Raw genomic sequence first — 27,687 nt, 5'->3', positions numbered from 1 at the left:
GGACTAGGTACAACAATAAGTAGAAACTTTTCAGTGGACCAGAAAGAGGTGCACGGTGGTTACATCCCAGTTGCTGTTTGAGATGGCACTCTCTGTGTGGGAGAGCCTGTGCTCCTTCCCCTCTGTAATAACATAAGTGATGGAGCAGCCTCCAGAGAAGACTAATTCAAATCCCTTCAGTCAGGAGAGGGATTTGAATCCACCTCCCCACCTCAGAGGTAAGAGCAAGAGGGCAACTGCCTGGGCTTTGAGGATCCAGCCTCCTCCCACCCCCACTTTTTTTTACTTTTTTTTTTCCTGAACCAAGTGAGCAAAACCAAAATTACTTTATTTGCCCTAAAATAACTTTTTTTTAAAATGGTTTTCATTGAGTTCTGTAACAAAATATGCCTATCCCTAAAAATGGGGAGTGTTTTCCTAGTCCTTTGTGTTTCTTTCACCTGCCTGTCTCTTTGCTTAGAAATCCTGGGCAAGCAGATAACAATAAAATCAATGAAATTGCAAGAAACCACAACAGAAAGAGTCCCTGGGGTTTTCCTACTCAGAGGAGATTGAAAGGCTCTGAGGCTTTTTGCTCCCCTGGCTGTCTCAGCTTCACCTTTGAGACTGGAGCTTAAGTGCAGAATTCATAGAATGGTTTGGGTTGGAAGGGACCTTAAAGTTCCAACCCCCCTGCCCTGGGCAGGGACACCTCCCACCAGACCAGGTTGCTCAAAGCCCCATCCAGCCTGGCCTTGAACCCCTCCAGGGATGGGGCAGCCACAGCTTCTCTGGGCAGCTGGAATTAGCGGATGGAAATTCAAAAGTCAAAATGGCCAGTGGTTTTTGGTACCTTCTCTGCAGAACTGGAAGGCTGTTGGTGGGCTGTGGCTGAGAGCTAGCCGGTGGTTGTGAGGACGTGCATCTCTTTATGCCTGTGAGCACCAGAAAACGATCTGGAGGGCAGTTCCTGCTCGCGAGATGCTAATCATGTCCTCGATTGAATTGCTTCCAGCGCCGCAGGCAGAGCAGTGGACTAGCCAGGCTGTGCTTAGCAGTAAGTAAATAGAGAGTTCCTTCAAGTTATTACTTTCATTAAAAGCCATTAATTTATTAGTGCCAATGCTGAACTATACTATGTTAACGCTTTGGAAGGAAGACAGCAGTGTGGCTCTGAAGGAGGGCAGCGTGGCCTGCCCTGGCTGAGGGGAGCTGGGCATGAGCTGCTGATCCCAAACTGCTGGTGCTGCTCTCCTGGGCAAGTGCTCCCCAAAAAACCCAGGTGGGAAGGGATCCTCGGTTGCTGGGGATGACTTCAGTGTTCATTAGCATGTAATACTGAGCAAAAAAGAGATGCTGTGCTGGGTAAACTATAGCAAAGCTACAGGAATGCCTCCAAAGCCTGTTAAGAGGGAGATGAAAGAGTCAAATGTGAGTTTAGAAAAGCTCCAAGGAAGCTGAATTTGCTGGAAGGGCTTGAACTCATTCATCAGCAGTTTCTTGTCACAGATTTTCTGCTGAAATGGTAAATGAAAATAACGATCTAACTCTTAAATCTGTGATAGGATTAGTGATACCTTCGGCATATTTATGTAATGGGTTTCAGAGATTTAATTCAGAGTATTGTTCTCAGTCTGGATAACTGGCTCTTGTTCATGTAAACAAAGTGCAAGACAGACAAAGTAAGAAAATCTTTTTTATCCGGTAAATGGTTGTTTTGCTGGTTTGAGAGCTGTCTTTCATTTCCCGTTCCTCTCAGTCAGGATAGAAAGGGAGAAGTTTTCCAATTCACATGATAAAAAAGAAATGCCAGTCTTTGTCCTGGTTCTTCGCTGCCTCAGCCACCCTGGGCTCCTGGGGGGCCCTGCTGGGGAAGGGAAGAAGGCAGAGGTGCGATATGGTTGTCTTCTCCTGAGCCTCTGCTTTCCCACCTGTGCATCTCTGAGTTTGGCTTGCTGCTCCCCAGTGATGAGGCTCAAGCCCAGGGTGCAGGTGGTGGCTTCTCCTGTGACCCTAATGGTAAAACAAGGTTTCTTAGTCCTGACAGTTCTTTTGGTGCTTCCTTCTCCCATCCCCTATGCAGCAAAGCAGTTGTGGGTCCACTGACGTGAGTCAAACCTGGAGTCATCCATTTAGGTAGGTCACTGCAGAAGTTGCTTATCTCAGTCGATGAAAGTCCATGGCTTCTCTGATCCCTGCTCCATGCGTGTGACCATCACAACCCATGTGGGGCTTGGACCCATAGGGAGACAAATGGGACTTCACGTTGTTATCTCCTCATGCCTTGGTGTGCAGCTCCAGCAGTCTCCATGGCACTTGCAAACCTGACCCTTTATCATCGCTGATTCTGTGCGGGTTTGCTGGTCTGCATCACTTACCCCAGTATGCTTCTGGCTTGTAAGAAGTATTGTCACCTGTGTTTCATTCACGTGGTGAATGGGACCTGTGTTGGAAGGGTAATGTGTGTGCAGCCATTGCATAAATTGAGAATCTCTCTTCTGAGGCTCTTCCCTGTGAGTGACACTTGTTTTACCCAAGGCAGCCAATACTTGTTTTCACGTGTATTGGAAAGAGAGGCTCGGCTAAGAAAACATATTTGGGTGTTTCTCGGGCAACATGGATTAATAACACAGATACCAAATGGTACCAAAAACTTGAACCACATTTGGAAACCTGTCGAGTGAGGAAAGCGATGGTTGGGGTGTGAAGCAAGGAGAGCCTCTGTTTCTCTGGAGCATCACCGCAGCGTTAGGAAAACATTGGTGTTTCCCCACAGGGCACATGTGTCTCGAAATGGCTCATGTGGTACCCAGCTGCTCTGGTAATCCCCAGCCAGCAGGGAAGCTGCCTGCTCCTGGGAACCTGCTCTTCCACCCTGACTTCAAGTGAAATGTCCTGTCAGAGGTGCAGGAGGGCAATAAAGATGGCATCTCTTGAATGTAAAAGCAGGGACATCCAGCCCTGTCCTCAGGTCACCTTTCTGCATCAGTTCTCTCCCCGTGCGTGTGGGAGGGTGGGTGGGAGCTGTGGCCTCCTATGTTGGCAGATGTTGGAGCCCTGCTGGGAGATGCTCTCTGAGCACTGGTGACTCATGGCAGGAGAGGGTTTGTAATTCAACATCTGAAGTACAGCATAATAATTCCTAAACCTTCCCTTTCCACACCTCTTAACCCTAAACTGAAGTTTAGTAAACGTTGGTTTGTTTTGAATCTTGTTAGGAAGGGGATTGAGCTTTGGTCCTTGGTGGTGTCTGTAGTTTGTGGAATTTTTTGGGGGATGAGGGTTTTGTTTGTTTGCGTTTTCTGAGCAAATTTGTCTGCTGATGATTGTACACTGGGATTCCAGAGAAGAATCTCTGGTTTGCACGTTGCTGCACCAACACTGCTCAGTGCCTCAGCTGCATGATGCTCCTTCCCCATGGTTAGGCTCCTGGGTTGCCCTGAAGAGGATGGCTAAGGATGGCATGCAGTGCTGGGACAAGGGATTGAGCAAGATTATTAATGAAAGAAGTCTAGCAATCCATAATGATGTTGCTGTAGGCTCTGCCAGTCTGCCCTGGGATGCTTCAGGAATACTTCTAAAACCTGTTTTCTCCCTGTAGTAGTGCTGTGTAGTCATTCTGCTTTTCAGCTGTGGAGCTGATGCCCAGCGCTGGCGGTCGGGGCCAGCACGGCTGGAAGAGCCCCTGCTGCAGAGGAAATGGCAAGGAAAAGACTGGGGACTCCAGGGCTGTGAGTCCTTCTTTCTCTCTGACCCCAGAGCTCTTGCTTTTGCTTTCTCAAACATAATTGCTTTCCCCTTCTGTTATGTTTCTATTGTTCATTGGAGAATGATGCCATTAAATCAACAGAGAATGGTGGGAAAATGCTTTGATATGAGGCCTTCAGAGGGTGTGTGCATGTGTATGTGTGTGTGCATGTCCCCTCTTAAAAAAAACACAACCCTGTGTGTATCTGGCAGCTTCCTTTAATTTGTGTCTTGCCTGTAAGAAAGAAATCCATCTCCAAATATTTTTGGCAGTTAACCTCCTTTATTTGTACTGCAGTGGTACAAACTGCGGGGTGTTGTTCCAGGGCTGTCATTCACCATCATTGTGATATTTAATCTCGTTGGGATCTTGCATTTTCCCAGTCACTGTTTTGGGAATGTGGTATCCCAGGCTTCCTTTTTCCACGGGAAAGAGGGGTCCCGTGGCTGTGGTCTCTGGCAGGCACTAGGACAGCAGTGTGCCCACTGGTCTGTGATGCAGAGAGGGGTGGAAGGGTGCTTTCCTCTAGAGGTAGCCGTGCAGAGCGATGAACAAGGATGATGCAAAGTCTTCTGCAGCATTTTGACTGCAATTGTGCTCCCTAACGAAGGAGACTGGGCTCCAGGAGCCTTGGCAGAGACCTGGGCTGAGGTGCAGAAGCCACCTTTGTGGAGCAAAGGCAGAGGAGAACAAGGCTGGGCTGAGTGGGTGGCTGTGGGGTGCCTCCCCTCCCTGGAGTTGAGTAGAACCCCACGTGTTTGTGTCACGTAGTTAAGTTTTTTGCATGTTTTGTGAAAACAGCTGCTCTATTTGATCAAACACCGCCTCAGTAGCCCCGTCCTGGATATAGCTATGCATTACATTAGATAGCAAACAACGGATGTCCTTTAAGTTGCAGGTCAAGTGGTCACCAACCCCCCAGCAAAGTCAGCCATGCAGTCTTCTAAGGATTGAGGGATGGAGAGGAGAGCAAAACTTCACAAGACTGAAAAAAAGCAATCTTAGCAGAAAACTGAAGGAATAGGGGGGAGGGAGGGGAAGGGGGAAAAGTAGAAAGGACTGTGGGGGGGGAGAAAGGAATCAATGGTGGCAGCTTTAGAGGAAATCCATGTGTGTCTTTGTCACGCCACTGTAGGATTCAACTCTGGGGTTTGGCAGCAAACACGATTTCTGATTTGTAAGAATTGTTGGGTTTGTTTTCTTCCCTGCTAGGAAGGGAGGTCGCTAGCGCCTGCTCTTGGGGATATTTACCTTAGAAAGAGGACCCTCTTTAACATCCTACCCTGCCTGACTTAGTCCAAATTTTTCTAGTTGATGCTTATCTTCATTTGGTTTGATCCTTGCTGATCCTCTTGGCTACTGCACTGATGTTTCTTTGGTTGCTTCCCTGATGTTTTCCTAGCTCGGTTCTGCCCCAGCAGGAATTACCCTGTTTAGGCACGTGATGTGTGACCTGGTCCCCTGCATGCTGAGGATGCAGCACTTCTCATGGTGACAGTCCAATCAACCCCAGGTCCCAGCATGGTTTTTCCATGGCACTTTGTGGTATGTCCCCACTTGCTGATGCTACGTGTCTCGCTAAGCACCTGAGCACAGGCCTGCAGTGTGTAGCCCAGTAAAGCTTTGGGGATCTTCCAAGTTTGATGGGCACTCTGCTAATATGGCACGCTGCGAAGGGAAGAGGTGCCAACTTCTTTCAGATGTCATCCAACAAATTTGTTTGCCAGTGTGAGACCTCCAGTGACTCACCAGTGGTGCTGTCGTGGAAAGACTGAGACCCTTTGCAAAGAAAGACATCACTGTATTGCCCCTGAAGTTTCATGCACGTACCCTGCATGGCATATAATAAAGCAATATGGCACTAAAATACAAGACTGCTCAGTAAATACTCCTTACAACAGTCATTTTCATGTTTTGCTTTTCTTCCCTCTTCCTCTTTTTTTTTTTTTCTTAATTTTTCTTGGATGCTGTTTCCCACCTTCCAGCGGAGGAAAGAGAAGTCTGTTGTTTGCTCAGCTCGCTGAAAAAAAGCTTTGTGTGCATTTTCTGCTGCCGTTTTGTTAAAGTTCAGGGTTCCTAGGTTAGAGCTGCTGCTTCTCAATATGAGTCTTGTTCAGACTTCCAGAGCAGCCCACGCAGAGCTGCCTGGGTTCATCTGCTCAGTTCACAGCCCACGACCAAGGAGACACATTGTTTGCCTCTCTCCTTCCATGATTCATACTTTGCAACAAAGAGGAGCCTAATGCTCCCAACGTGAGTGTGAAGCCAGGCGATGCTGGATTTTAGGTACATCAATAGAGGCAGTCTGGGTGGGTTTTTTTCTTTCTTTTTCTTCCTTGTGAGCAGTCATTATGTCTGAAAATCAGACAGCTTTGTTAAAGTGGTCATAACTGTCTGACACTTGTCTGGCTTAACAGGGAAACTATGAGAAGAGTTCTCTAATTTTACGGTTTTCTTATTTTGAGGAATTTTAGCTCATCTTGGGTTTGTGAATTTTGCCTTTTGTTTAATCTAGCAGTGATTCCCCAATGAGAGAGTTCACTGTTTACTGGAAGCTTGGTGGGGGTTTTTTGTGGTTTTTTTTCTTTTTTAATTCTCTTTGATAAATGTAGCACTTCTTATTTTGCTGTGGGGAGATTTTTTTTTTCCTACAAATCTTTATATACTTATAATTATTTTTATGGGGGAAAAAAATATGGAGGACAACAGTGGGCTGGACTTTTTATTCTTTCTCCCAGCTAGAAGGAAGGCTGGCCAGTCACTGCAGGTGCGAGTGTGGGAAGTGAAGCCTGGTTTCTGATGATCAAAACCAGGCTGGTAAACTTCAGTCAACTCTTGTCTGCTTTTTTTATTCCCCCCCCATTCATCAGGTTGGGTGAATGCTGGTGGGGTTTCAGTGTGGAGAGAATACATCTTGGAGAGGAAGCCTTCTGGGGTTCAATAGGACTGTTGCTTCTTCGTGGTGTGGTATTTGGGTGAGCCCTTTGCCCCATGTCCTTCCTTGCTGGAGGGCTGAAGCCTTGCTGTACCCTTTTCTCTCCTGCTCCTCTGCAGGACCCTGAAGCCGGTGGGATGAGGAAGGATCCACTTTGCTATTTTGGAAGACAGCCCACGTTGGGGGTCATCCAGCTGTTACAGCTGTCACCATCCACACATCTGCCTTTCCTCGCAGCTGGGGAGAATCGTCTTCTCTAGCTGTCATCAGGGGTGACTTTTCCCTCTCGCAAAGGCCAACTGTTACTGTAAGACTCCAAATTGGCCGAGGGGGCCTGGGCTGGGTGCTCCTGCTCTGCTGACAGCACTCACTATTCAGCAGCCTCAATGCCCTCTCTGTGCCCGCCCGTCCTCTCTGCTGCTCCTCAGCTGCCCCATTGATTTCGTGCAGCGAAGGAAAAAAGAAACCAGGGCAAGAAAGGAACTGCTTTCTGCCAAAGCAGCCCCTGGGGAATCCCGGTGCTGCCAGCCGGGGCTGGACAGTGGGAAATGAGGACCCAAAAGCTGCTGTGGGATGTCCTGCATGGAGGAGGCTCTCCGGGGAGGCTGGAGCACCTCAAGGAGCCCCTCTGGAGCCCCTCTGCTCCTGTGGGCTGACACCTGCATGAATCACGGCGCTGTTATCAGTTTGACTATCGCTGGACTTTCCAAGGTTTTTGAAGCGAAAAATCTTGGCATGAGGCAGGCTGCAGGTATTTACCAGGTGCCTGAATCCCTGCTGTTTGCCAGCAGCTCAGCCCAGCCCCTTCGAGGAGGGGTGACGCCAGAAGTAACCAAACCCAGATCCTGCTTTCAGCAGAGGGTTGGGAAATCTCCCAAGGAAGGGTGGTTTGGGAGTGAGGTCTGCAGGCTGGGCCACAGGAAAACTGGGCTGTATTCCTCATCTGCTGGAGAATACGCCCGTATCCTTGGACAAATCACTTAATCTCTCTATGCCTTAGTTTCCTGTTAGCAAATCATACTCCTTATCTTTCACCTCTCATCTCAGTAGAGGAAAGAGTTTGTCTTTCAGTATGCATCTTATTGCCGTTCTTTGTCCGGTGGCTGGGGCCCCTCTACCTTCATAAAATAAATAATTGAATTTAGATTAAATGGTCTAATATAATCCTGCCCAGTGGTTACTAAAACATTTGAATGAAAGTTCATTCTGAGCCTGTCTTTCCATTTCCTCATAAGGCCAAGACATGAAGTAATTAGATGTAGACATAGGTTATTATTGTAGCGCAATGACAAAGATCAGTGGTTATTGGTAGGAATGGCTTTTATAATCTAGTTTAATGGTCATTTACCTTTCAGTGACCTTGGTGTCAGGCAAAATTGGCAGCTCTTCTGCAAGGAATGTGCTTCCTCAATGGGGCTTCGCAAGCTGCTGCATTTTTGGCTCTAGCTTCACATGAACTAGGATAGACACCACTGCAATGCAAGAGACTTTCTGTCTGCAAAGAATGGCCATAGACTCCTGCCAAAAGAAGCCCTTTTCAGTGCTGTCCTATCGCTGCTGAATTGCTGTTGAAACAGATCAGTTGTGTTTTGAGCAATGCTTTCCTTATTGCTGCGACCAAAGCTTCAGAGACTACTCTGGTTAGGATGAGGATTCTGTAAAGGAGATTCTGTAAGAAGGGTTGCATTGCCTTAAAGTAAAAGAGGGAGAATATCTCTCATCCTCCACTGAAGTACATGGAAGAGGACCTGGTAGTTCTGCTTGTAACCCCCTGTGAGACCTTACTATATCAGTAAAGATGTGATGTTTCTATAAACTTCAAAGTTCAGTCCTTTCAGCAATGATCATCCACCCACTGCAGATGCAAGTCAGCCAAGTTGTCTATTGGCGATGATGAACCTACACCACTCTCCATCCCATGTTGCAAAATCCTTATGGTTTTATCCAGTGACTGATACCTGTGGCCATGGAGAAGAGCAGCATGATCTGAGCTGTGCTGCACGAAGGGTAACCTGTATGCGTGGCCACACTTTGTAAGGAGATGGAGTAGGTCATATCCTGGGGCTTGGGAGGGCTGGATTCAGTAGAGGTGTTCATAGTAACCTTTGCTAACTCTCTTAATTCTTCTGAGCTAACCTGAACCTTAGAGGTAATCTCCTGTTTGCCATGAAGGAGGCTGAATTTTTGTAAGTGCTGTGGAAATATTTGTCTGAGATGGTGCCAGAAAGATTACTTGAGTCCCATCATAATTGTGGGTTTACAAAGAAGTGCTACAAGAGTTGAGAAGAGTAATGTAGCTGTGGAAAGAGGTGTCTCAAAAACATCTCTGAGACTTGCACTGCACAGTGACTTGGGTTGATCTCTCATCCTGCTGCTTGCAGCCATTTGGTTTTGCAGAAGAGTTCCTTGCACCTGTAACTATTGCCCTGCAGAGCAAGCCTAGCTCCGGGAATCATCTCTTTACCTGCTCTCATTTCCAAACTGCTACCATAAGGAGAGCAAAACAATGCAGCTTGGAGGGGAGCCATTTGTTTTGGGCTGCTTTGGATAACCACCAACTATCCTTTTGTCATGAGCATGTTCAATGCAACTCTGTCAAATCCGTTGAATCACCACAGCATGGTAGGTCCTCAGCTGAGATCAAGCGGTGGGTTCCAGCATTCAAAATCCTGAGATGGTGTGACATGCATGGGCTCTCAACTGGTTTTAGTCCTGTTCACCTGCTGGGACCTGCTGTGATTCTTGCTTCCATAGAGGATCTTAGAGACCCCCATCCTAGTTATTCTTCTTACTTCTCACATTCATTACTCCAATAAATATTTGCTTGTTCTCCTTCTGGTATGAGAGAATGAATGGTCACATTCATTTCAATAGCAGTTTATTTTTGCAGGTATCACATTTGGATTGGGAATGTCCAGCTGAGATCAAAGAGATACTTGCATAGGAGCAGATGGTTTATATGCTGCTTCTTGCTGAAGAAGAGCAAAATGAATCTCTCTTGAGTCCCTGAAGCCTGAACCCATTGAAGTCTGACAGAGTCTTTCCACTGACCCCTGTGGCCCCAGGATCATGTCCTAAATGAGCTGCTTTGAGTCACTAGAAGCCTGAATTCAGCTTTGGTGGGCTGGAAAATGTAACCTACTGTATGGGCTGTGCTATTCATAAGAGCTGAGCCCTGTATATGTGTGTGTGTGTTAGCTGTGGATGCCTGGGAGAAGAATAAAGTCATTTTCTGCAGTTGTGGGGGTGGAGGAAGGAATGGGATTTACACCCCCTTCCCTGCAAGCATGGTATCGTGACTTCTACGCAGACAGATGTTGGGATCTGACCCACTTCTGAAGCTTCAAATTAAGATTTGGTGGTTTTTTGTGCTGTGTTTCCTCTGATATCATCCCTGACACAGAAGTGTCCTGTCTACCTCGATGAACTAATCAGAACACACGTTGAGGCCTGACTCAGTGGGAAATCACCTCCATTTCAATTTTCTCAAATGGGCCACCAAATCAGATGAGCGAGTATAGCAAGGCTGTGATTTACCCTGTGGAGTTTGCTTAAACTTAAGCAGGGGCCCTGAAGATTGAGAGAAGCTGGTTGTGAGTGTTTGACACCAAATGCTCACAGTTCATTGTTTAATGCTGTTAGTGGCATCTAATCTTGTTGTCACCAACTACCACCTGTTTTCTTACAATTTATGAAAAAAAGCTTGTTGTTTCTTGAACTGATTCTTGCTTTCTCTGGCTTGCAGTGGCTTACAGCTGGGCAAAACAGCAGCTAGCAAAAACATTCAAGTTAATGCAGCAAGTTGCAGGTGTTTTCCACTCCCCACTGGTCTTAAATCAGCCCAGAAGAGAATTAATTTAGTGTAGGGGGTATAAAAAGAAGTGTAAAAAACTACCAGTTGGTAGGTTCCTCTGGAGCCATTATTGATTGATCTGGAGTCATTAGACTGCTTTACAGTCAAGCTAGTGAAGATTAATACAGTTTGAGAGCAGTAGCATGTTTTTCAATTAATGGCTAGCGACATAAACCTTTACAGTGTAATTTATGCTTTATTTATCTATATTCTAACACATATTTGCCTGAGGAATGGTTGCCTGGTGGCTAAAGATGGGGGAGGTGATGGCTCTCTCCTGGTCTTACACAGATGTTCTTTGTGACCTTGGAGGTGATAGCACTTAAACTAGATATGCTTCAGTTTTGCCTTATGAAACGAAAATATTTACACTTTTCCAGTTCATTGGTGTGAACTGTGACTTACAGGGGTAACACGAGGAACACATGACGTGGAAATGCTGTGAGTGAAGGGAATGGAGCATTGCCCCAGTTAAACCATCCCTATGCCACGTTCCTTGGTGGTGTGCTGAGGAGTCACAGCCTGGTTTGCAGCCTGGTGGTGGCAAACCCAAGCTTTGCTGCCCATCTCCCTCGTGGTTCCTTTGCATCAGGGATGGATGGCGTGGGGTGGTGGGGGAGCCTCCAAAGGGGAGGAGCTGGCCCTGGCTGTGTTTTCCATGCTTTTCCCACACACCGTCGTTCTTGCGTCGTGTTTCCTCTCTCCACATAATACTCTGTTATTTCCTCCCTGGAATGGGCTCCTGCCACTGCTGCTAATTAGGCCACGATAAACTTCAGCATGAACAAAAGCGAGCAATTAAATGCCTGTTGCTTCAGCGTGAGCCCTGTCAGAGGAGTGATTTGTTGGTGGCAGAGCCGAGTAGCACCTCCTCAGAAGGAAAACAAACCTTTTAGCCTGGCTGAGCCTCAGTGCTGGGGAGCAGTGTGTCTGAGTTGATTGTTGCAGGGATGTCTTTGGTACGAGTGGTTTTCCTGAGGGTCTCTGAGATGCTGCTCAGTCTTGGGTCTTCAGTTCCACAGGGTAGAACGATCTCTGTTGTCACTACCCAAGCAAGACAGCTTGAGAATTTACTGAACTCTGAATTCTGTATGTGCTTTTTTTTTTAGTCTTTTTTTGGGGGACACACGTAAACGTTTTCAAATCATTAGAGAGAGAGAGAGAAATGAGGAGGGCGCTTGGAAAGGGGAACCAGAAAGTGGAGTCTTTGGTAGATCCAAATGCAGATGAGGTTTGAATGATGTTTGCCAGGACTCAAGATTCAAGTGTCAAAATCGTGCTAACTGCTTTTGTGTAATCTCAGTCTTAATGCTCAAAATCCCTCCAGGCTTTCCCCCCCTGCCCTTGAGCAAAAGTCCTATAGAAAGAAGAAGAAATGTTTACATGGGGTTTTACTGGTGTGTGAACAGACGGAGGGAAGCTGGAGCCTTTTTGGTTTTGGGACCCGTGTTCTTTTCAAAACTAGAGGGAGGGTTCAAGTTGGAAAACTAAATATGAATTATTCCTGGGCAGAAGAACGGAGAGGATCTTGGAAAATTCAGCATTAATGTATGTCCTCTTTTGAAATGCTACCCAACTGCTTTGCCAACAGTTGTCTCTGTTGCTGTTGTAGCTCTCGAGCAGCTGCTCACAGAACTTGAAGATTTTCTGAGGATACTGGACAAGGAGAACTTGAGCAGCACTGCCGTTGTGAAGAAGAGCTTCCTCTCTGACCTTCTGCGGGTCTACACCAAGTCCAGTGGTACGGGGAAGGGAACCGAGGATGGGGTGGTGGGGTCTCGTGGGAACTGCTATGGGGTCTTGAAGCAACATTTTCTTGGAGGCTGGTGGGAGGGGGAGACTTGAAAATTAGAGGGAGAAAATGAAACACAGATTATTTTTGCAGTGACCTCTAGTTGTTTATGTAAAATTACTATATTTATGCGTCCAGATTTACAAGCAAAGGATTCCCAAGATTCCTGATACTTTCTGTTTTCCTTATTAAACCTTAAGTTTATTTAATCCACTTTGTAAGATACACAGGATGTAATGTTTGGCCAAGTTAATGTTTAAGTAGAAATTTTAACTTATGGAATTTCCTGACTATAAAAGCATTTAATTTTTCCACTTAGTATTATTTCTCGGGGTTTTTTCTGCACACTGCCTCAACCAATGTGCTCTCCCCAAAATGCACTCAGCAGAGACACTTTTTACGTCTGTCTTTATGGAAAAACTTAGCAACGTGAAAGCAGCGGGTGGGTAAAGAGTTCACTTTTCCCTTTGGTTGCAGGTGGCGATGAGGAATACATTTATATGAACAAAGTGACCACCCATAAGCAACAGGGCGACCAGGAGAACCAAGACAAAGGTAGGGAGCTGACGATTAGTGGTTACCTCATACCTAAAGGGGCAATGAAGGTGTGTGGGGTTAGAGCCTTGCTTTACTGGGACCGGTGGAGGCCCCTCTGGCAGCTCTGAGGGATGAGGCAGTTGATGGTATGGAAGGACTGCCATTTTCATTACACTCCTTTGGAAATTGTGGTCCTTGCCAACGCTGTGAGGTTATTCCTGGAAGTAGCACTTTGGAGAGCGTTATTTTGGGATAAAAATGTTGCCTTCTAAGGCTTGCAGTTCCAGTGCCTGAAATATTTAAGGAAGCCCTCATGTTTCCTTTGGCCACGGAACATGTCACTTCACCTCTTTGAGACCTTGGAAGCTTGTGTCATCTTTAGCATGTAGCTCTGCTGTAGCCCAGAGGGTCTGCGAGGCGAGTTCCCAGGCACAGCCTGCGCCCTCCCCATCTGCACGGGCAAAGCACCTTCATCTCCCAGGGGATACAAGAGCTCTGTGGTGTACAAGCCGAGAAATTAGACCTAGATAAAATATTCATTTCCAATTTAGATTTCCCAGGTTTTGAATTTGTAACATGGGAAAGAACGTAACTCTCTGAAAATGTCCTTGCTCTTTGAAGTTCATCACAGAAGCTGCTTTTGATAAATGGCCTAGAGTGAGTTATTACTGACACGCATCTCCCTAATGCACACATAGTCAGAGGCTGACCCTCCCCACAGTTTCGAGCCAAATAGATGAGACCAGAGAGGACACATCAGTGCAGCCTGCTGTTGACATGCTGGTCCTGCAAGAGTTGGGAGAGCTCCATTTCCAGAGTTGTTTGTTTTGGTTTTAGTGTTTTGTGGCGGGTTGGTTTGTTTGTTTGGTTGGTTTGGTTTTTAAACTACCTGCAGCTGAATTTAGGTTAACTTCAAATAGCCCTGAAGACAGGATGTCCTCCCAGATTACGCGTCCAGCCCCAGTGTGATCTCCAGATGAGGCCCTCTGGGTGATGCTGTAATGCTCCATAACAGGATCGCACAGCCTCCCTGTAGCTCCTGGTAGCTGAACAGTGACAGAAACATCTCTTTATATAAGTTCTCATTTGGGTGGATAAAACAAGACTTGCACTGATCCACCATGCTGAAACACGGGGGCAAATTTCAGGCAATTTATTTTTAGAGTTGGTTCTTTTATTTCAGACTTTTCCCTATCAAGGCCATGAGCCTACCCACTCAGTCGCTCCCTGTGGGACCTGGCACTTCTCTCTGTCTCTGTTTTCAACAACCTCCCTATTCCAAGTAAAACTTCTGAGTTATTTGGAAATGCTGAAGTCAGTGAGACACATGTATGGGACCTTAGCCATAGCAGCAGCTGGGTGTACGGCCCTGATCCTGCCTCTGTAACTGCATGGAGAGGTCTGTGCCTGCCTTGGCCAGAAGTGGGACCTGCAGGCTCAGATTTAGCAGATGGAGGGGTCCTAGTACCCTAGTACTGGTGCTGGGGGTTGTGATATGGATCCCCCAGTGGTAATGCAGCTCCCTTTATCCCTTTTATCCACTGCTGCTCATTGCACTTTGTTTCACCGAACGCCTTTGGTGGGATGTGGTGATTACACTTCTGTGGCTGAGGTCCATGGGACCTCTCATGCCCCATGGGATAATACATCATCTCCAAAAGTCCCCTCTCCAAACCTTAAAACATGCTATTTCTGTAAAAAGCGTATTTCACTCACTACTTCCAATTCCATCAGTAAGGATTTAATCTAAACGCGCTGCATTTTTTATGGTACAGTAATTGAACTCACTGCGGTGAGTGATGAAGACACCGTCACTCACTTAATCTCAGTTACTTGAGAAACACAGCAAGTCTCTACCTTGCGAGTGTATGGGACTCTCCAGTGAGGCAAATGCCATCTCCTTCTGGAAGTCAGCACAGAGGGATTGAGGTGCAGGTCTGATGCACCTCAGGAAGGTGAGACTGATGCATAGTGTAGGGCTCCTGGTGGTGCACACTGTGGTCCTCTTAGCCTAAATCACAGAGTCACCGAATGATATGGGGTTGGAAGGGACCTCTGGAGATCATCTAGTCCAACCCCCTGCCAAAGCAGGTGCACCTAGAGCAGGTTGCACAGGAATGTGTCCAGGTAGGTTTTGAACGTCTCCAGAGACGAAGACTCCACCACCTCTCTGGGCAGCTTGTTCCAGGGCTCTGCCACCTTCAAAGGAAGGAAGTTCCTCCTCATGTTTAGATGGAACTTCCTAGTTCCAGTTTGTGCCCGTTTCCTCTTGTCCTGAATACCAGGAGGGATTCACTTTTACAAAGGACAGAGAGCACTGATAACAGTTAGTACAGATGCAAATTTTAGAAGGCTTTTGGCTGGTTTTTCTTCTTCCTTCCTTCCCTCTTCTAAATTGTCTCCAAATTCCGGGTTTTAGAGAGACATCATTATCAGAAGACACCTGCAAAGCGTTAATGCTTGTCAAGGAAAAAATACTCATTCCCTCCCACTGCAATAAGGAAATAGTTTGTGATTTGTGGTGTTGACATGTGTAACAGGAGAAGGAAGGGGTATGTACAGCACACACTGTGTGGACTCTCCATAAAGAAAGCAAGCCATAAAGAGGGCCAAGAAGATCAGAGGTATGGAGCACCTCTCCTATGAGGACAGGCAGAGAGAGTTGGGGTTGTTCAGCTTGGAGAAGAGAAGGCTCCGTGGAGACCTCATAGGCCCTTACAGTCCCTAAAGGGGCTACAGGAGAGACGGGGAGGGATCACTCTTTATCAGGAAGCGTAGTGATAGGACAAGGGGTAGCAGCTTTGAGCTACCCTTAAAAGAGGGGAGATTTTGATTAGCTATCAGGAAGAAATTCTTTCCTGTGAGGGTGGTGAGACACTGGAACAGGTTGCCCAGGGAAGTTGTGGATGCTCCATCCCTGGAAGTGTTCTAGGCCAGGTTAGATGGGTTTTGAGCAACCTGGTCTAGTGAAAGATGTCCATGTCAGGGGGATGCAACTGGATGATCTTTAAGGTCGCTTCCAACTCTAACCATTCTATGATTCTATTATGTGCCCCATATGCTGGGCACAGCAATAGCTGCCCTCTGCAACCTCAGACAGAGAATGCTGTAGCATCTTCCAGGAGTCTTGTCAGGATGAAGGTAAAAAGTGGGGGTTCTTCCTGCACAGAGCCTGAAAACCAAAGCTCTGTCACATCCTGCTGTGCTCGTCAGCTGGAGTACATGGGTGTGCATTCATGGAGGTGGGCAGGTTTCCAGCAGGGTGAGGACTGAAGCTGTGGTCTCTGTCCCGTGCTCCAAGGTTGGTGGGAGGAGGAGGAACTGCTGGTACAGAAATCAAGCAGCATTTTCCTGGCATGGTGAGGTTCAGTGGGATGATTGCTAGGTTTGCTGGAGAGTCAAGAACAGATGGCCACCACTTGCAAAGGGTTTGGCAGTGGTTTTTGCTGCTGCAATGATTTCTCCGCTGTGGAGCTGAGCATGGGAGGTTCTGCCTGGCGCAGAAGGATGTCAGTTGGTCTCTGTTTCTCTCTGCCAAAGCAGCTTCTAAAAAGTTCCCTGTGTGGACAACTGTGAGTGTGGAGATAATCCCCTCTTGGGTAGTAGCCCAAGGGCTTTAGGAAATCTCAGACTGGTTTCTGGTCATCCCAAAAGTATCAATGGCCTCTGAGGCTGCTGTTGATGGAAGGTGTCTGCCCGAAGAGCACCATCTCTTTGGTGCTTTACAGAAAAGGCCAACCTCCAACAGCAGCCAGTAGATACGACTCTGGCAGTATAATCACAGGGTATTTTGGTAGGTGGATCTCCCCATGATCAGTCTGTCTTACAGGTTCACCTGCTTTACTCTGTTTGAACCTTACAAGACCTCTAGAGGCCCTACGTGCGGGGCACAACAGCTGCTTGGAGTTTGTGTCTGTTGATCCATGGGTCTCCATGTCCTCCTGACTTACTGAAGTTAGCCAGTGCTGATGACCAGCAGAGCTGTGTCAGGGGGAGCAGTTTGTCACAAGAGATGTGTTTTGAGCCCTTGTGCCATTGGGCCAGGAGCTGGCTGCAGCCCGGCAGGGCAGAGCTGTCATCGTGGCTTCCGAGCCCCAGACGTGAACAAAGTAATGTGGTTTCCAGCTTCTATTTTTAAAGCCCAGAAATATGCAGCGAAGTTCCTGCCCACGTTTTCTGGGTGCAGTGCTAACCACTGCTGGGCACCGCGCGATGCCGTGGCGGTTTCTGTGTGTGCCCGGGGAATGTGGCTGGAGCATCAGCAGGTGACTAAGGGAGCTAGAGCATCAGCTCCCCGCACATTTTGGACCCAATTCCCTTTTAATTTACTGGATTTGCAATATCTGGCTAACACTTTAGCCTCATTTCTCCCAAAGTGTGTGGCAAGAGACACTCTGTAAAAGGGCACTTCCCCTCTGCACGGTCCAACGTGCAGTTCTTCATTGAAAGTTCTTGATTTTTCAGCCGTGCGGTGCCTGGCTCCCACTCCTTCCTGAGCACTGCTGCATCGTGCTGTCTTGGAGGTCATGGGATTTGGGCACTTGTTTGAGGCCACCCAGGAGTTCTGTGGTGGGGGAAGAGGGACTGAACACAAGTTGTCTGAGCCTTTGCCGTACCCTCCAGCTACTGAATCACTCTGCATTCAGCCACGTGGAAAATCTGACTTTCCAGAGGCAGACACAGATCGCCTGGAGCAGTTCTGCTGCCATATGCCCTTTCACGTGTCTGGCCTGGGCTGCTTCGAGAGCAACTCTTCCTTCATTAGCGATTAAATTACTGTTCTTGGCTGCCTTTGGTAAACTGTCCTGCAGCAGCTTTTGCAGTTCCCTCTGGGAGCAGGGTGATATTAGCTCCAGTTTTCTGGAAGGGCAGCCGAGGTGGGGACAGTCCCTGATGTGTCTGCTCACGGCAGCAGGGATCAGAGCTAGCGAGTGGATTTCCAGACACGGTGTGGCATCTGCCCCTGATGCTTCTCAAGACCCTTTAAAATTTCAGCAATGGGTGTGGGCTGCACAGTTTTCCCTCTATAAGGAAAAACATGCCCCAAAACCAGAGGCCAGATCTTTTGGCTGGTCTCCCAAGTGCCACATTCCTGGCTACAGCCTGAAATGACACGGTGGCCCTGCAGCGCTGCCTGTAATTGTCACTCTGCTTCTTTCTGAAATAGCACCTCGCTGTTCCTGTGCAGCCCTGGGCAGCCAGTGCTCTGCTAGGAAATGCCATCCATATAATTGTGTTTCTGGCTTGCAGCGCTGGATCGGAGAAACTCCTTGACCAATGGAGACTCAGGACTGCATTCGTCCCCTCCTCAGAAGAGCCTCCCGGACCTGCCCCCTCCAAAGGTAGGTTTTACAAATACTTGGCTTTTTGCTGCCCGATTGCTCAGCCTGGCAGCTGAACCCCTTGCAGGCTTCACTCTCATTGCACGTAAATGGAGAGACCTCAGCCCATGTGTGTTAGTGACACAAATAGTCCTGGTAAGCTTTATTTTTAAAAAAAATAAATATTTAACTAGGGGCTCCCTATTGTGTGTGTTTCCAGCTATTGGTTTGGCGTTTACAAACGCTGCAGGTCAGTGTGTGGCTGGTGGCCCAGGCAGGGTGGCTGTGCCCCCAGGGCAGCTGGGCATCCAGAAACCCCTGTGGTTGCCAAAGCTCGTGCACAGATGGAGCAGGCAGCTCTGGGAGCTTCCCGTGTGTGTGCAGGAGCTCTGTGCAAAACGGGCTGGTCCCTGCCTGGGAAACCCACACCCATCGCGTGGCGATCCTGGCTCAGAAGAGAATTGAGGTTTTCCAAAGAAACAAAGGCGAGGTTGGATCTTAAAATGTTGCTTTGGAAATATCCCCTGAGTTGTAAAGCAGCTGTGCCCCGGTGTGAATTTACAAAAGCCAGAATTCCTTCAGCTGTGGGGTGGTGGGGCAATGCCCAGGCAGAGCCAGGATCTCCCTCACCAGCAGAGCCTTGAGCAGTTTGGCCATTAGCAGAGAAGATGAGCTTTTTTTTCACGAGAAGATGAAGCGCCCGGTGTTGTCTGTTAATTGGGTGACCGTGCTGGGCTTTATGCTGGTTGTACAGCCCCGTGGGTCTGTGAGCAGGAGTCGCCAGCCCTGTGGATTTTCCCTTAGGGCAGCTATAAATCTGGTCAGGGCCCTGTTATAAATCTAGCCGGGGTCCAGATCAACACCATCAGCTTTTGGTGGGATTTTGTCTCCATGCCAGCAAGCCAGCCTGGTTGTCCTCGAGAGACGCAGGTCATCCCTGAGACCCCGGATGTTGCTGTTCTGTAGTTGATCCGACGTGGGAATTGCTGTAGCTGGATTTTGGGATGTGAAGGGAAAGGAGAGCAGGGAGCGTGCATGGGGAGGAGGGGGAGGCGTGGAGGAGGACGGGGTGGTGCATCCATCAACTGTAGAGAAGCATCTGCTCCTTTCCCAAGAAGGAGGATGAGGGGTGAGGCCTCAGGACTTCTGCCCAGAAGGGGCTGTGTGGCTCAGCTGGAATTAGCTGGAAGAGCTGGGAAAACAGGGGGTAGGACAGGATGCAGCCAGCAAACCCTTGGACAGAGTGCAGTTGCCTGCTGGGAGCTGCTCCAGCCCCCGGGGGGGCTCTGCCCACGCAGCCAGCCAGGGATAGGGAGCTGGAGTCGCCTGGGAGCAGCCACCAGAGCAGGAATCACTGCCTGGCTTTGGTTTTCTCAAAGCTGGAGGGGGTGGTGGCCGTGGCAGGGGGGTGGGCAGGAGGATAGCAATGAAGGAATTGAAGGAATCGTTAAATGAAGGCATGACCAGGGAAGAGGCAGCCAGGTGTCCCCAAGGCATCTCTGCTTGTGCTTGCCTCAGCCCAGCTTTTGGATAGGGCAATGAGGAGATTAAATGAGGGAATTAGAAAAATACAGACTTGGATACTAGCTGAGAAGGGTACCCAAGCCATCCCATCTTCTCCCACCTGCTGGGAGCTACCTTCTCCCACTTGCTTACCACTAGAGTTTACCACTCCCTTGGGTAAAGCAATCGAGTATCTCCTCTCTGTGAGCATCTGAGTCTCAGTGAGCTGTTGGCAACAAAGCCATCTGAGCGTACATCAAGGAGCGGGGCTGGGAAGAGCTTTAATGTGGTCCCAGTAAGTGTGTGGAAGTTGCTGCTCTGGGAAAATTTGTCTTCCCTGTCCATGTTTGCTGCTTCTGGCCTGGGCAGGAGCCATGGCCACCTGGGAGGTGGAGGAGAGAGCACAAGTCTTTACACATAAACAGGGAGATTAGGAGAGGACCTCAGAATATATTTGGTTTGGCGTTGTGGAGTTTTCTGTGGTTTGGTGGTGTTAAGGCACCCTGAGGTGTTGCTCTACACTTGCCTCCTGAGGCACAGGAGAAATTTGGTGATAAACTCTGCACAGCAGATTGTCCCTGGAATCCACTGACACAACAGTCAACGGGCAACCCAACAGGGGTGGCCCAGCTGGATCCCACTTATTTCTTTGGATTTGTCCCAAAGCAACCTTCAAACAATGAGTCCTGCAGGCTGTGGCTTAGACATTGGTGACCTTTCCTCTGCGGCCGCCCTGGCAGCTTTGCTGCTTTCCACAGCCATCCACTGAGAGAGTCACATGGTGTGGATGCGGATGCCCAAGATGGATTTATTTGCATGATCCGTTGTGCTGTAACTCAACAGGCAAATGTTCTGCAGTGACCAGCCTGGGTTAGATAACACAGCATGTACTCTTTGGCTTAAACTAGAGACAAAACAATTCCACGCCTTTAGGGAAAGAGAAGAGAAAAAATAGCTTCTGGGGCAGCTGAGGTGCAGTCCCACCTAGTCCCTGTTGGCTTCCATTGTCTGTAGGAAACAAAACAGAGCAGCCCCTTCCCTGCCCCCTTCCCCGACACTTGTGGGATGGTGTCAAAAAACCCCACAGTGTTCCTTTGTGTAGGCAATTTGTTTATGGTCATAGCACAATGTGAGTTGGCTACATGCAGGAGGCCACCACAGATGGCAATTGCAGGCACATTCCCTGGCCAGAGAAGGGATTAAGTAAAGCTTTGGAGTGGCTGGTTTGTTTTTATTTCTTTAATTTAACACATTAGGACAAGTTCCCAAACCTCTAAGAGTTTGGAGGCAAGTGGTTTCCGGCAGCGTGTCCCACGTGGCTCTGGAAAGCAAGCTCAGAGTTTGCTCACAGCATCTGGCAGACCCACATAGGAAGGAGTTTTCATCCAAGACACTTGAGAAGTTTGTGAGGTTGGCAAAGTCATGGGCAGCTTGCCCATGTGGGAGCAGGAGACACGTGATTTTGGCCGGTACGGTGTGGGTACCTAGCTCCCACAGGCTCAGTGGCATTCCCCTTCATGGGGAATTCCCCTCAGCTCAGTGGCATTCCCCTTCAGTTGCTGGCTGGACCATCTTCTTCAAAGCTTCCTACTTCTGGGCAGCAGCACCTGTTGGTGGAGATACCCAGGGCAGGATGGACAGCTTTGAACCTGCATTCGATGATGCTGGTGTGACCTGCAAAGGGACTGATCCTACCTTAGGCTGCTCTGCAATGCTGGTGGCCAGCTGGCCTCTCTTCTCTGGACCACCAGGAGCAATCACCTGAACCAGCATGAAGGACCGTGAATGATCCATGACCTTCAACGTTGCTGTCTCTGCAGAGAGAGACCTGCTCTTCTGCCTGTCCTCCTGGGAGGAGCGGGACTTTAGCCCTGCAGGCACTGAGCATCCTGTCCAGGATTTGCAAGGGTCTCGTTCAGAAGACATACCTAAACATACCATTGTCAGATGACAGGGGCTGGTTTGACCTGGGCAAGGAGAGGGGACAACTCCCTGGGAAACAGGGGAGACGCTACAGTTGGATCGTGATGGGAGAAGTGAGATGCCACGTATGTTGGGAAGAGTGTAAACTGTGTGCTTGTCCTACTGTGATCTCTGGCTCCGCTGTCTCACGTTCAACAGCATGTGAATTACTTGAAAAGTAAAAAGTTTGTTTCTTAGCTTCACTTTTCTTCTTTTCTTTTTTTTTTTCCTCATGTGTTGGTGTTTCTAAAGGATCAAGGCACTGTTTTTCCTGCCAGCCCTTGCTTGTGTTTAGGGAGGGGTTTGGCAGGCACCACAGGGATTTTCCAACACTTGGAGCCTTTTCAAAGACTTATTTTCCATCAGTGTTGTTTATCCATTTCCTTCATTTTTTTCTGCTCAGAGCACAATTAAAGATTCCTGATGTAGTTCCTAAAGCAGAGTAATTGACCTGTTGGTTTGCTATCAGTCAGAGACTTGGAGGCAGGACCAGTGACTGCTCAGGCTGCACTTTTCAGCAGAAAGCCAGGATTTCACCAAATGTCCGCCCTTCTGGTTCCCTGTTCAGATGGTCAATAGCAGAGAGGATCACCCCCAGTTACAATGAGCGGGTTGGGGGGAGGTCGGTGCAACAGGCACGAGTCCCAGTTCATGATAAGGCAAATGGGTTGGAATTGTTGCTTTTGAGGAAACGCATGAGTTGATCTTTTCCCAGGGCTCTCAGCAAAATTAAAATAATATTCATGACACAGTTACACAGTAATTTCAAAGAACTCCTTTATATGTGAGCTAACTGGAAACTCTCCACAGTCTCTTTCTTCCCCATCATCTCAACCAGTTTTCATGGAAATCCTGGTGTACACATCTAAAAGGTCTCATCCACTAGGATGCACTAATAAAAAAAATGCCCCATTTTTTTCAAGTATCTGTTTTTACCTTAAATCATGCTTCTTTTATTTATTGTTCTGCAGATTCCCGAAACAAAACAACCTCCGATCCCCAAGATCGAATCCCCAGAGGGATATTACGAAGAGGCCGAGCCATATGATGTCTCTGTAAATGGTATATCACAGCTAACTCTTGGTCGGGGGGGTCATGTGGGAGATGGAGGACTTGAGGTTTATGACAAGTAGAGGAAAGCGTGGACATTTCTTACAGCCTATGTGAAAAATTTGTTTTCTGATGCTGGTCACGCTTGGTATTACAGATCTAATGCTAGTTGGAAAGAAAAGGCTACTGAATTACTCAAATTTTTAACTTTCCTATAGAAATAAGTACTACCTCTGGGTTAATATAACTTCACTGTAAAGTATTATAAACTGTTGTGGGTTCTCTTTGTCTTGATGGTTTTCTGGAAGATGGGCTGTAGTCAAACACAGGTTTCTATTAAGGAGTGAGTGGAGAAGCTGTGGTGGCTTGCATTCATGTCCTAGTGCTCTAATCGTCCCTTTGGGGCTCAGAATCCCTGGCTCTGTTGCTCTGTTAGCCCTGATAACCGTTTTTATAATTGACTGTTTATTCAGCTATGTCTCTTGTGGCAGTTTAGCCATCTGTAAACTTGATTAAAAAGCCACCCGTCGTGCGAGGGGACAGTGTGGGGGTTCCCTCTGCCTGGGTTGGCACCTCTCAGCAGTGTCCTCAGCAGTGCCACCCATGCTGTCACCCCTGGGAGGAGACTGCTGCAGGCAGGCTGGGCTCCCAGATCCTCACTTTTTAAGATGCATTTCTGCATCCTTCTGTGGGTGAACACCCTTCACCAGAGATTACCCTCCTCTGACCTGATGGCAGAGCTGATCTTGTCATCGCTTTATCATCCATTCAAGCCCAAAGGAGACAGATGACATGGCTCTGCTGCAGAGGCAGATCTCTGCTCCCCAGCCTCGGCCGCCCCGGCGTGGGGTGCAGTGGTGTACGTGATGTGGGGCAGAGCTGAGTGCGGAGAGTCAAGCAGAGAAGTGAGAGTTAAGGGGAAAAAGTTTGGATCCAAACCCTTGGCTGTTGAATCTGAGCTGTTCATGAGAGAAGCCCAGTCTTCTCCAGCCCCAGTGTGCACCATGGGGCATATTTGCAGATCTTGGTCCTGCCTGTTGGTTCAACAAGTACAAAACTGGGTTCTCCATCCCTTTTTCCCCCCTCCTATTATTAGATGGCCATAGTCCCCTGGCAGGGAGGCCCCAGCGGTGTCACTGCTTGAAGTGGCCGGGGGCTGATGCATCCGAACAGCCCTCGCTGCGTGTGTGCCCCTTGCACACCTGGGCAGCTCCTAGCTCAATGCAGGCCGCTGGTCTCACAAGGGCTTAGGAGTTACAGTGCTAAACAAAAAAAAGGGGGACACAGCAAGATCTTTGCTTCTGTGAGCCATCCCATTTTGGCTGCAGCTCCATTGCAGCAGTGAACGGGAAGGTTGTGCCCAGCTCGGGTGGGAAAAGGTGCAGGCTCATCGTGGCTGGGGTGACACGTGCCATTTGGGGAGGGGGAGAGGTCCCCTCAGCTCTGCCATGGGTAGTTAGGTGCCAGCTCGGTTTTGCCAAAATGCTCTGGGTGGTTTGGCTGAGGACAGGGCTGTGAGGAGTGGGGTGCAGGGGAGTGAAGCCTTGTTTCCAGTTGCCTGCACGGCAAGATAAATGGAATGTTGTTGGGTTTTTTTATCCTGCTGCACAGCGGGGAAGAAGGATAAGGCTCTGAGAGCCATGGGCTGTAAAGACATAGAGGGGATTAGCTGGAGAATGGCCATGGATCTGTGTGCTGGAAACCCAGGCTACGTTATCCGGGCAGCTCCGTGAACTCGTGATGTGCCGAGGGGCTGGGCTGGCGGCAGCGATAAGCGCACACCCAGCTTCAACCTCCGCTTTTCCCCCGTAACCTGCTGCTCAAAGATGGGAATGCACCCACCATGCACTGAAATCCAGGCTGGTCAGATGCCTGAGGAAGCGAGAGACCCGAGCCCTGCAAGCATGGTCAAAAAATAAGAGAGAAAAGCCCATATGATGGGAGCGCTGTGAAAAGGGGGCAGCCCGTGGTGCTGTGAAGGAGGTGCAAGCCCAGGCAGGCCCTGGCCACCGGGGTGCGTGATGCCTTCACCTCCCGTGATGGCTCAAGCCCCAGCAGGTCCCTTCTTCTAGACAAACTGCCTGGTGTGCCATCACGCCGGTGGCTTTTGCGGTGGTTGGTGTGAGACAGAAGGCGGCATCGTGTCGCTGGGAATCTCTGTGCTTTTTGGCACCCTCGGGCTTGAGGAGGTGCCTTGGGGTGAGCGGGAAGGAGGAGTGGGAAGGAAGGATGTGGAGCAGCAGGTACGTGGCAGGAGGAGGCTGTGGGGGCTTGGGAGAGGGCAAAGCGTGGCACACCATGCACAGTGCAGGTGGTGATGCTGGGAAGCTGCTGGTGCCCTGGTTTGCCTCGAGATCAGGCTCCAAATCCCATGGCACATGGGGCATATTTGCAGATCTTGGTCCTGCCTGTTGGTTCAACAAGTACAAAACTAGGTTCTCCATCCCTTTTTCCCCCCTCCTATTATCAGATGGCCATAGTACCCTGTCCCTGCCCTGCGTTAGTGATGCTCATTGCTAGCAACTTCCTTGAGACCTTGGTGCAACTGATTTTGCTAAAGGGTGGTCAGGGCATGCATAGGTTTGCCCTGGCCAAAGATGCTGAAGCCTGACACCAGTAGCCCCCCCAAGCCCTCTGTGCTCACCCCCTTCTCTCCACAAGCTGGGGAAGGAAAGGGCTGGCAGCCCAGGAACCTGCTGGTGGTGTTTCCAACAGAATTACAGCGTGAGCCTTGGAAGGCACCCGTGCGTCTCCAAACAAATGGGCGTAGTGAAATCAAACAAAAATAGGAACATCACTAAAATTAGTGGGTGCACTGCCAAGAAGGGACATCAAAGCAAGCCTCCAGATGGGCTGAGGAGATAGAGTATCCGTGCAACGTCAGAGGTGGGACTGCAAGGCACTGCAACAAACCGTGGGTGCATTAATTAAAATAAAGCGGGCGGGCGAGACCGCTGGGTCTCGGGGTCCCTCTTTCATCAGCAGGATTCTCGCTCCTCCGCTGGGGATGCCTCTGCCTTTCATTTTACAGCTCTGGCAAATGCTGCTGCTTCCCTTTCCTCCTGGGCTGAAATGTGTTAAACCGTTATCGGCTCTGTCCTCGGCTGCGTTTGCATAATTGAAGGGTGCGATAAGAAACGGAGTGAAAACACAAGGGGCGATGTGACTGCCAACTGAGCAGTAATTATTCCGGCTGAAACAGCTCATCTGCCCTGGCTGATTTTAATTACGATGACGATGATTCTGTTTTGAAAGGGAATCGCCTTGTCGGAGGGGTTGGGTTGAAAACGTTGTCCCTGTTGGAAGGGTCGCCGTGCGGTGTGTTCCCCCGCCGGCAGCGGGGACGGGGCAGCCTCACCGGCCGAGGGGGGAGCGCGGGGCTGAGCCGGACCCATGCCCTTGTTCTCTCCATTTGCTCATCTGTGGCTTTCTCTCTTTGTCTCCTTTTCTCTTTCCTTTTGACTGTGCAGGTCTTTTTGGTAGGCTTGCTGCAGCTGGACCCAGGCCAGGGTTGCAGGTTACTGAGGGCGTTATTTATGCCACAATAACGATGGGTATGGCATGCTTTCCAAACCTGAAGTGCCTTTTAAAAAAAAAAAAACCAAAACAAAACGCCAACAAAAAATCCCCAAGCTGCCACCAATCAGCAACTCAGTCTTAGTAAAGATGATTAGGTGCCTCCCCCTGGTATTGCCCATTACATGCATGGAGGGTAACCACCTCTCCCCTCTCTCTGCCAAAAAGCAGCATTTTTTGTGCCTTTCCCTGTGCTCAAGACGACAATAAAGAGAACTTCCCTAGCCTTTATTCCGCTGGTTGTGGTCACCAGTGTGGAGCTGATGTGTGGGAATGCTGGCCGTGTTGACAGGTAGCCATTCAGAGAATGTTTGGTGCTCTGTTTGGGCAAAGGGAGCTCTGGAGTATGAGATGGTTGGAGCTTCCTGCATCATGGTATTGATTTACCTCCCTGGGAGGTCGTGGAAAGACAAACAGGAGAGCAGAGGTGGATGAGATAAAGACATCCAAGAACATGGCTGTCCCGATGTCCTGGCAATGAGAGGATAAAATGGTTGTCTTAGTTGAAACTGCCAATAGGTGGAAATGGAGACCTTGTACTGAAGGGCTTGAGCTGTATGAGTTGGGATTGAGTGAACCTTACTAGTAATGACAGCGTTGTCCCAAGTCACCCAAGCAAGGTTTGTCCCAGTTTGCCAACTACACAGCCTGGAAAATGCTTTTCCATCGTGAGGCTGTAGCAGTGTCACCAGGCCAGCAACGGCTGCAGCTCTTCAAGCAGAGAAGAGCTCACCTCCTGAGGCACTTATGGTTGTGGTTGATGCACAAAAGAGCAGCCAGGGCTCCTGCTGAGAGCATGGAAGAAATGGTTTTTTTCCCCCACAGGAGAAAGGTGGCAGCCTGAGGCCTAACACCTAGGTGAGGGGCACCAGAGATACCCAAAAGGGCTGAGAGGGGCAGTTAGCGATAGCCTCATGTTGGTAAGGAGGGAGATAGAAGATGAGGTTCACTTTGCCATCCTTGCTGAGTAAGGGTCCCTAGCAGTGCAGAGGTTCAGCTTCTTGGTATTTCTAGGGATAAGGAACCTCGTCATTTTTGCTCCATCTGAGTTTCTGCTCAGGTGCCTGTGGACAAGGTCTGCACAGTGATAATGCATGGGGGGTGATGTTTTCCCATAAAAGATGGACTCTGATAGATTGAGGGGATGGAGATGGTGAGGGAGTAGTGTGCTGTCAGCACCATTCAGAGACTTTGAAAGGGAGTATTTGCTTTTTAATAAGTTTGTTTAATTGGTGCAGCTTTGATCACTTGAGGGACATTATAGAGTGAGAATTCACCAGAGGAGACTGGCAGTAAGGCTGTAGTTTTGTTACTGCATCCCAGTTCCTTTTATTCTAAGAACAAGTAAAACTAACTTAAGAAATGTTCATCAGTGAAGCTCCAAATGCTTTTTTTTCCTTTCGTGGCTGCTTTTCCTTCTCCCCCCCCCCC

At 48.8% G+C, this 27,687-nt stretch overlaps 1 protein-coding gene across 5 annotated transcripts in view; it reads left to right on the top strand.

Moving 5' to 3' along the window:
* The window catches only part of AFAP1L2 (actin filament associated protein 1 like 2), a 72,499-nt gene that overhangs the window by 30,180 nt on the left and 14,632 nt on the right, over window positions 1–27,687 (top strand). For 3 of the 5 annotated variants that reach the window (XM_014960180.1, XM_014960188.1, XM_014960173.1), the window contains exons 2-6: window positions 12,128–12,256; window positions 12,785–12,862; window positions 18,095–18,186; window positions 22,602–22,692; window positions 26,151–26,234. In XM_014960180.1, coding sequence (XP_014815666.1) covers window positions 12,128–12,256; window positions 12,785–12,862; window positions 18,095–18,186; window positions 22,602–22,692; window positions 26,151–26,234 — 474 coding nt within the window. The remainder of the gene's footprint in view (window positions 1–12,127; window positions 12,257–12,784; window positions 12,863–18,094; window positions 18,187–22,601; window positions 22,693–26,150; window positions 26,235–27,687) is intronic. The other 2 variants (XM_014960203.1, XM_014960196.1) reach the window with 1 other exon arrangement.

This window comes from Calidris pugnax, unplaced genomic scaffold (genome assembly GCF_001431845.1).
Source record: "Calidris pugnax isolate Ruff unplaced genomic scaffold, ASM143184v1 scaffold4, whole genome shotgun sequence".
NCBI classification, from domain to species: domain Eukaryota; kingdom Metazoa; phylum Chordata; class Aves; order Charadriiformes; family Scolopacidae; genus Calidris; species Calidris pugnax.
This window is presented reverse-complemented; position numbering and strand designations above follow the sequence as displayed.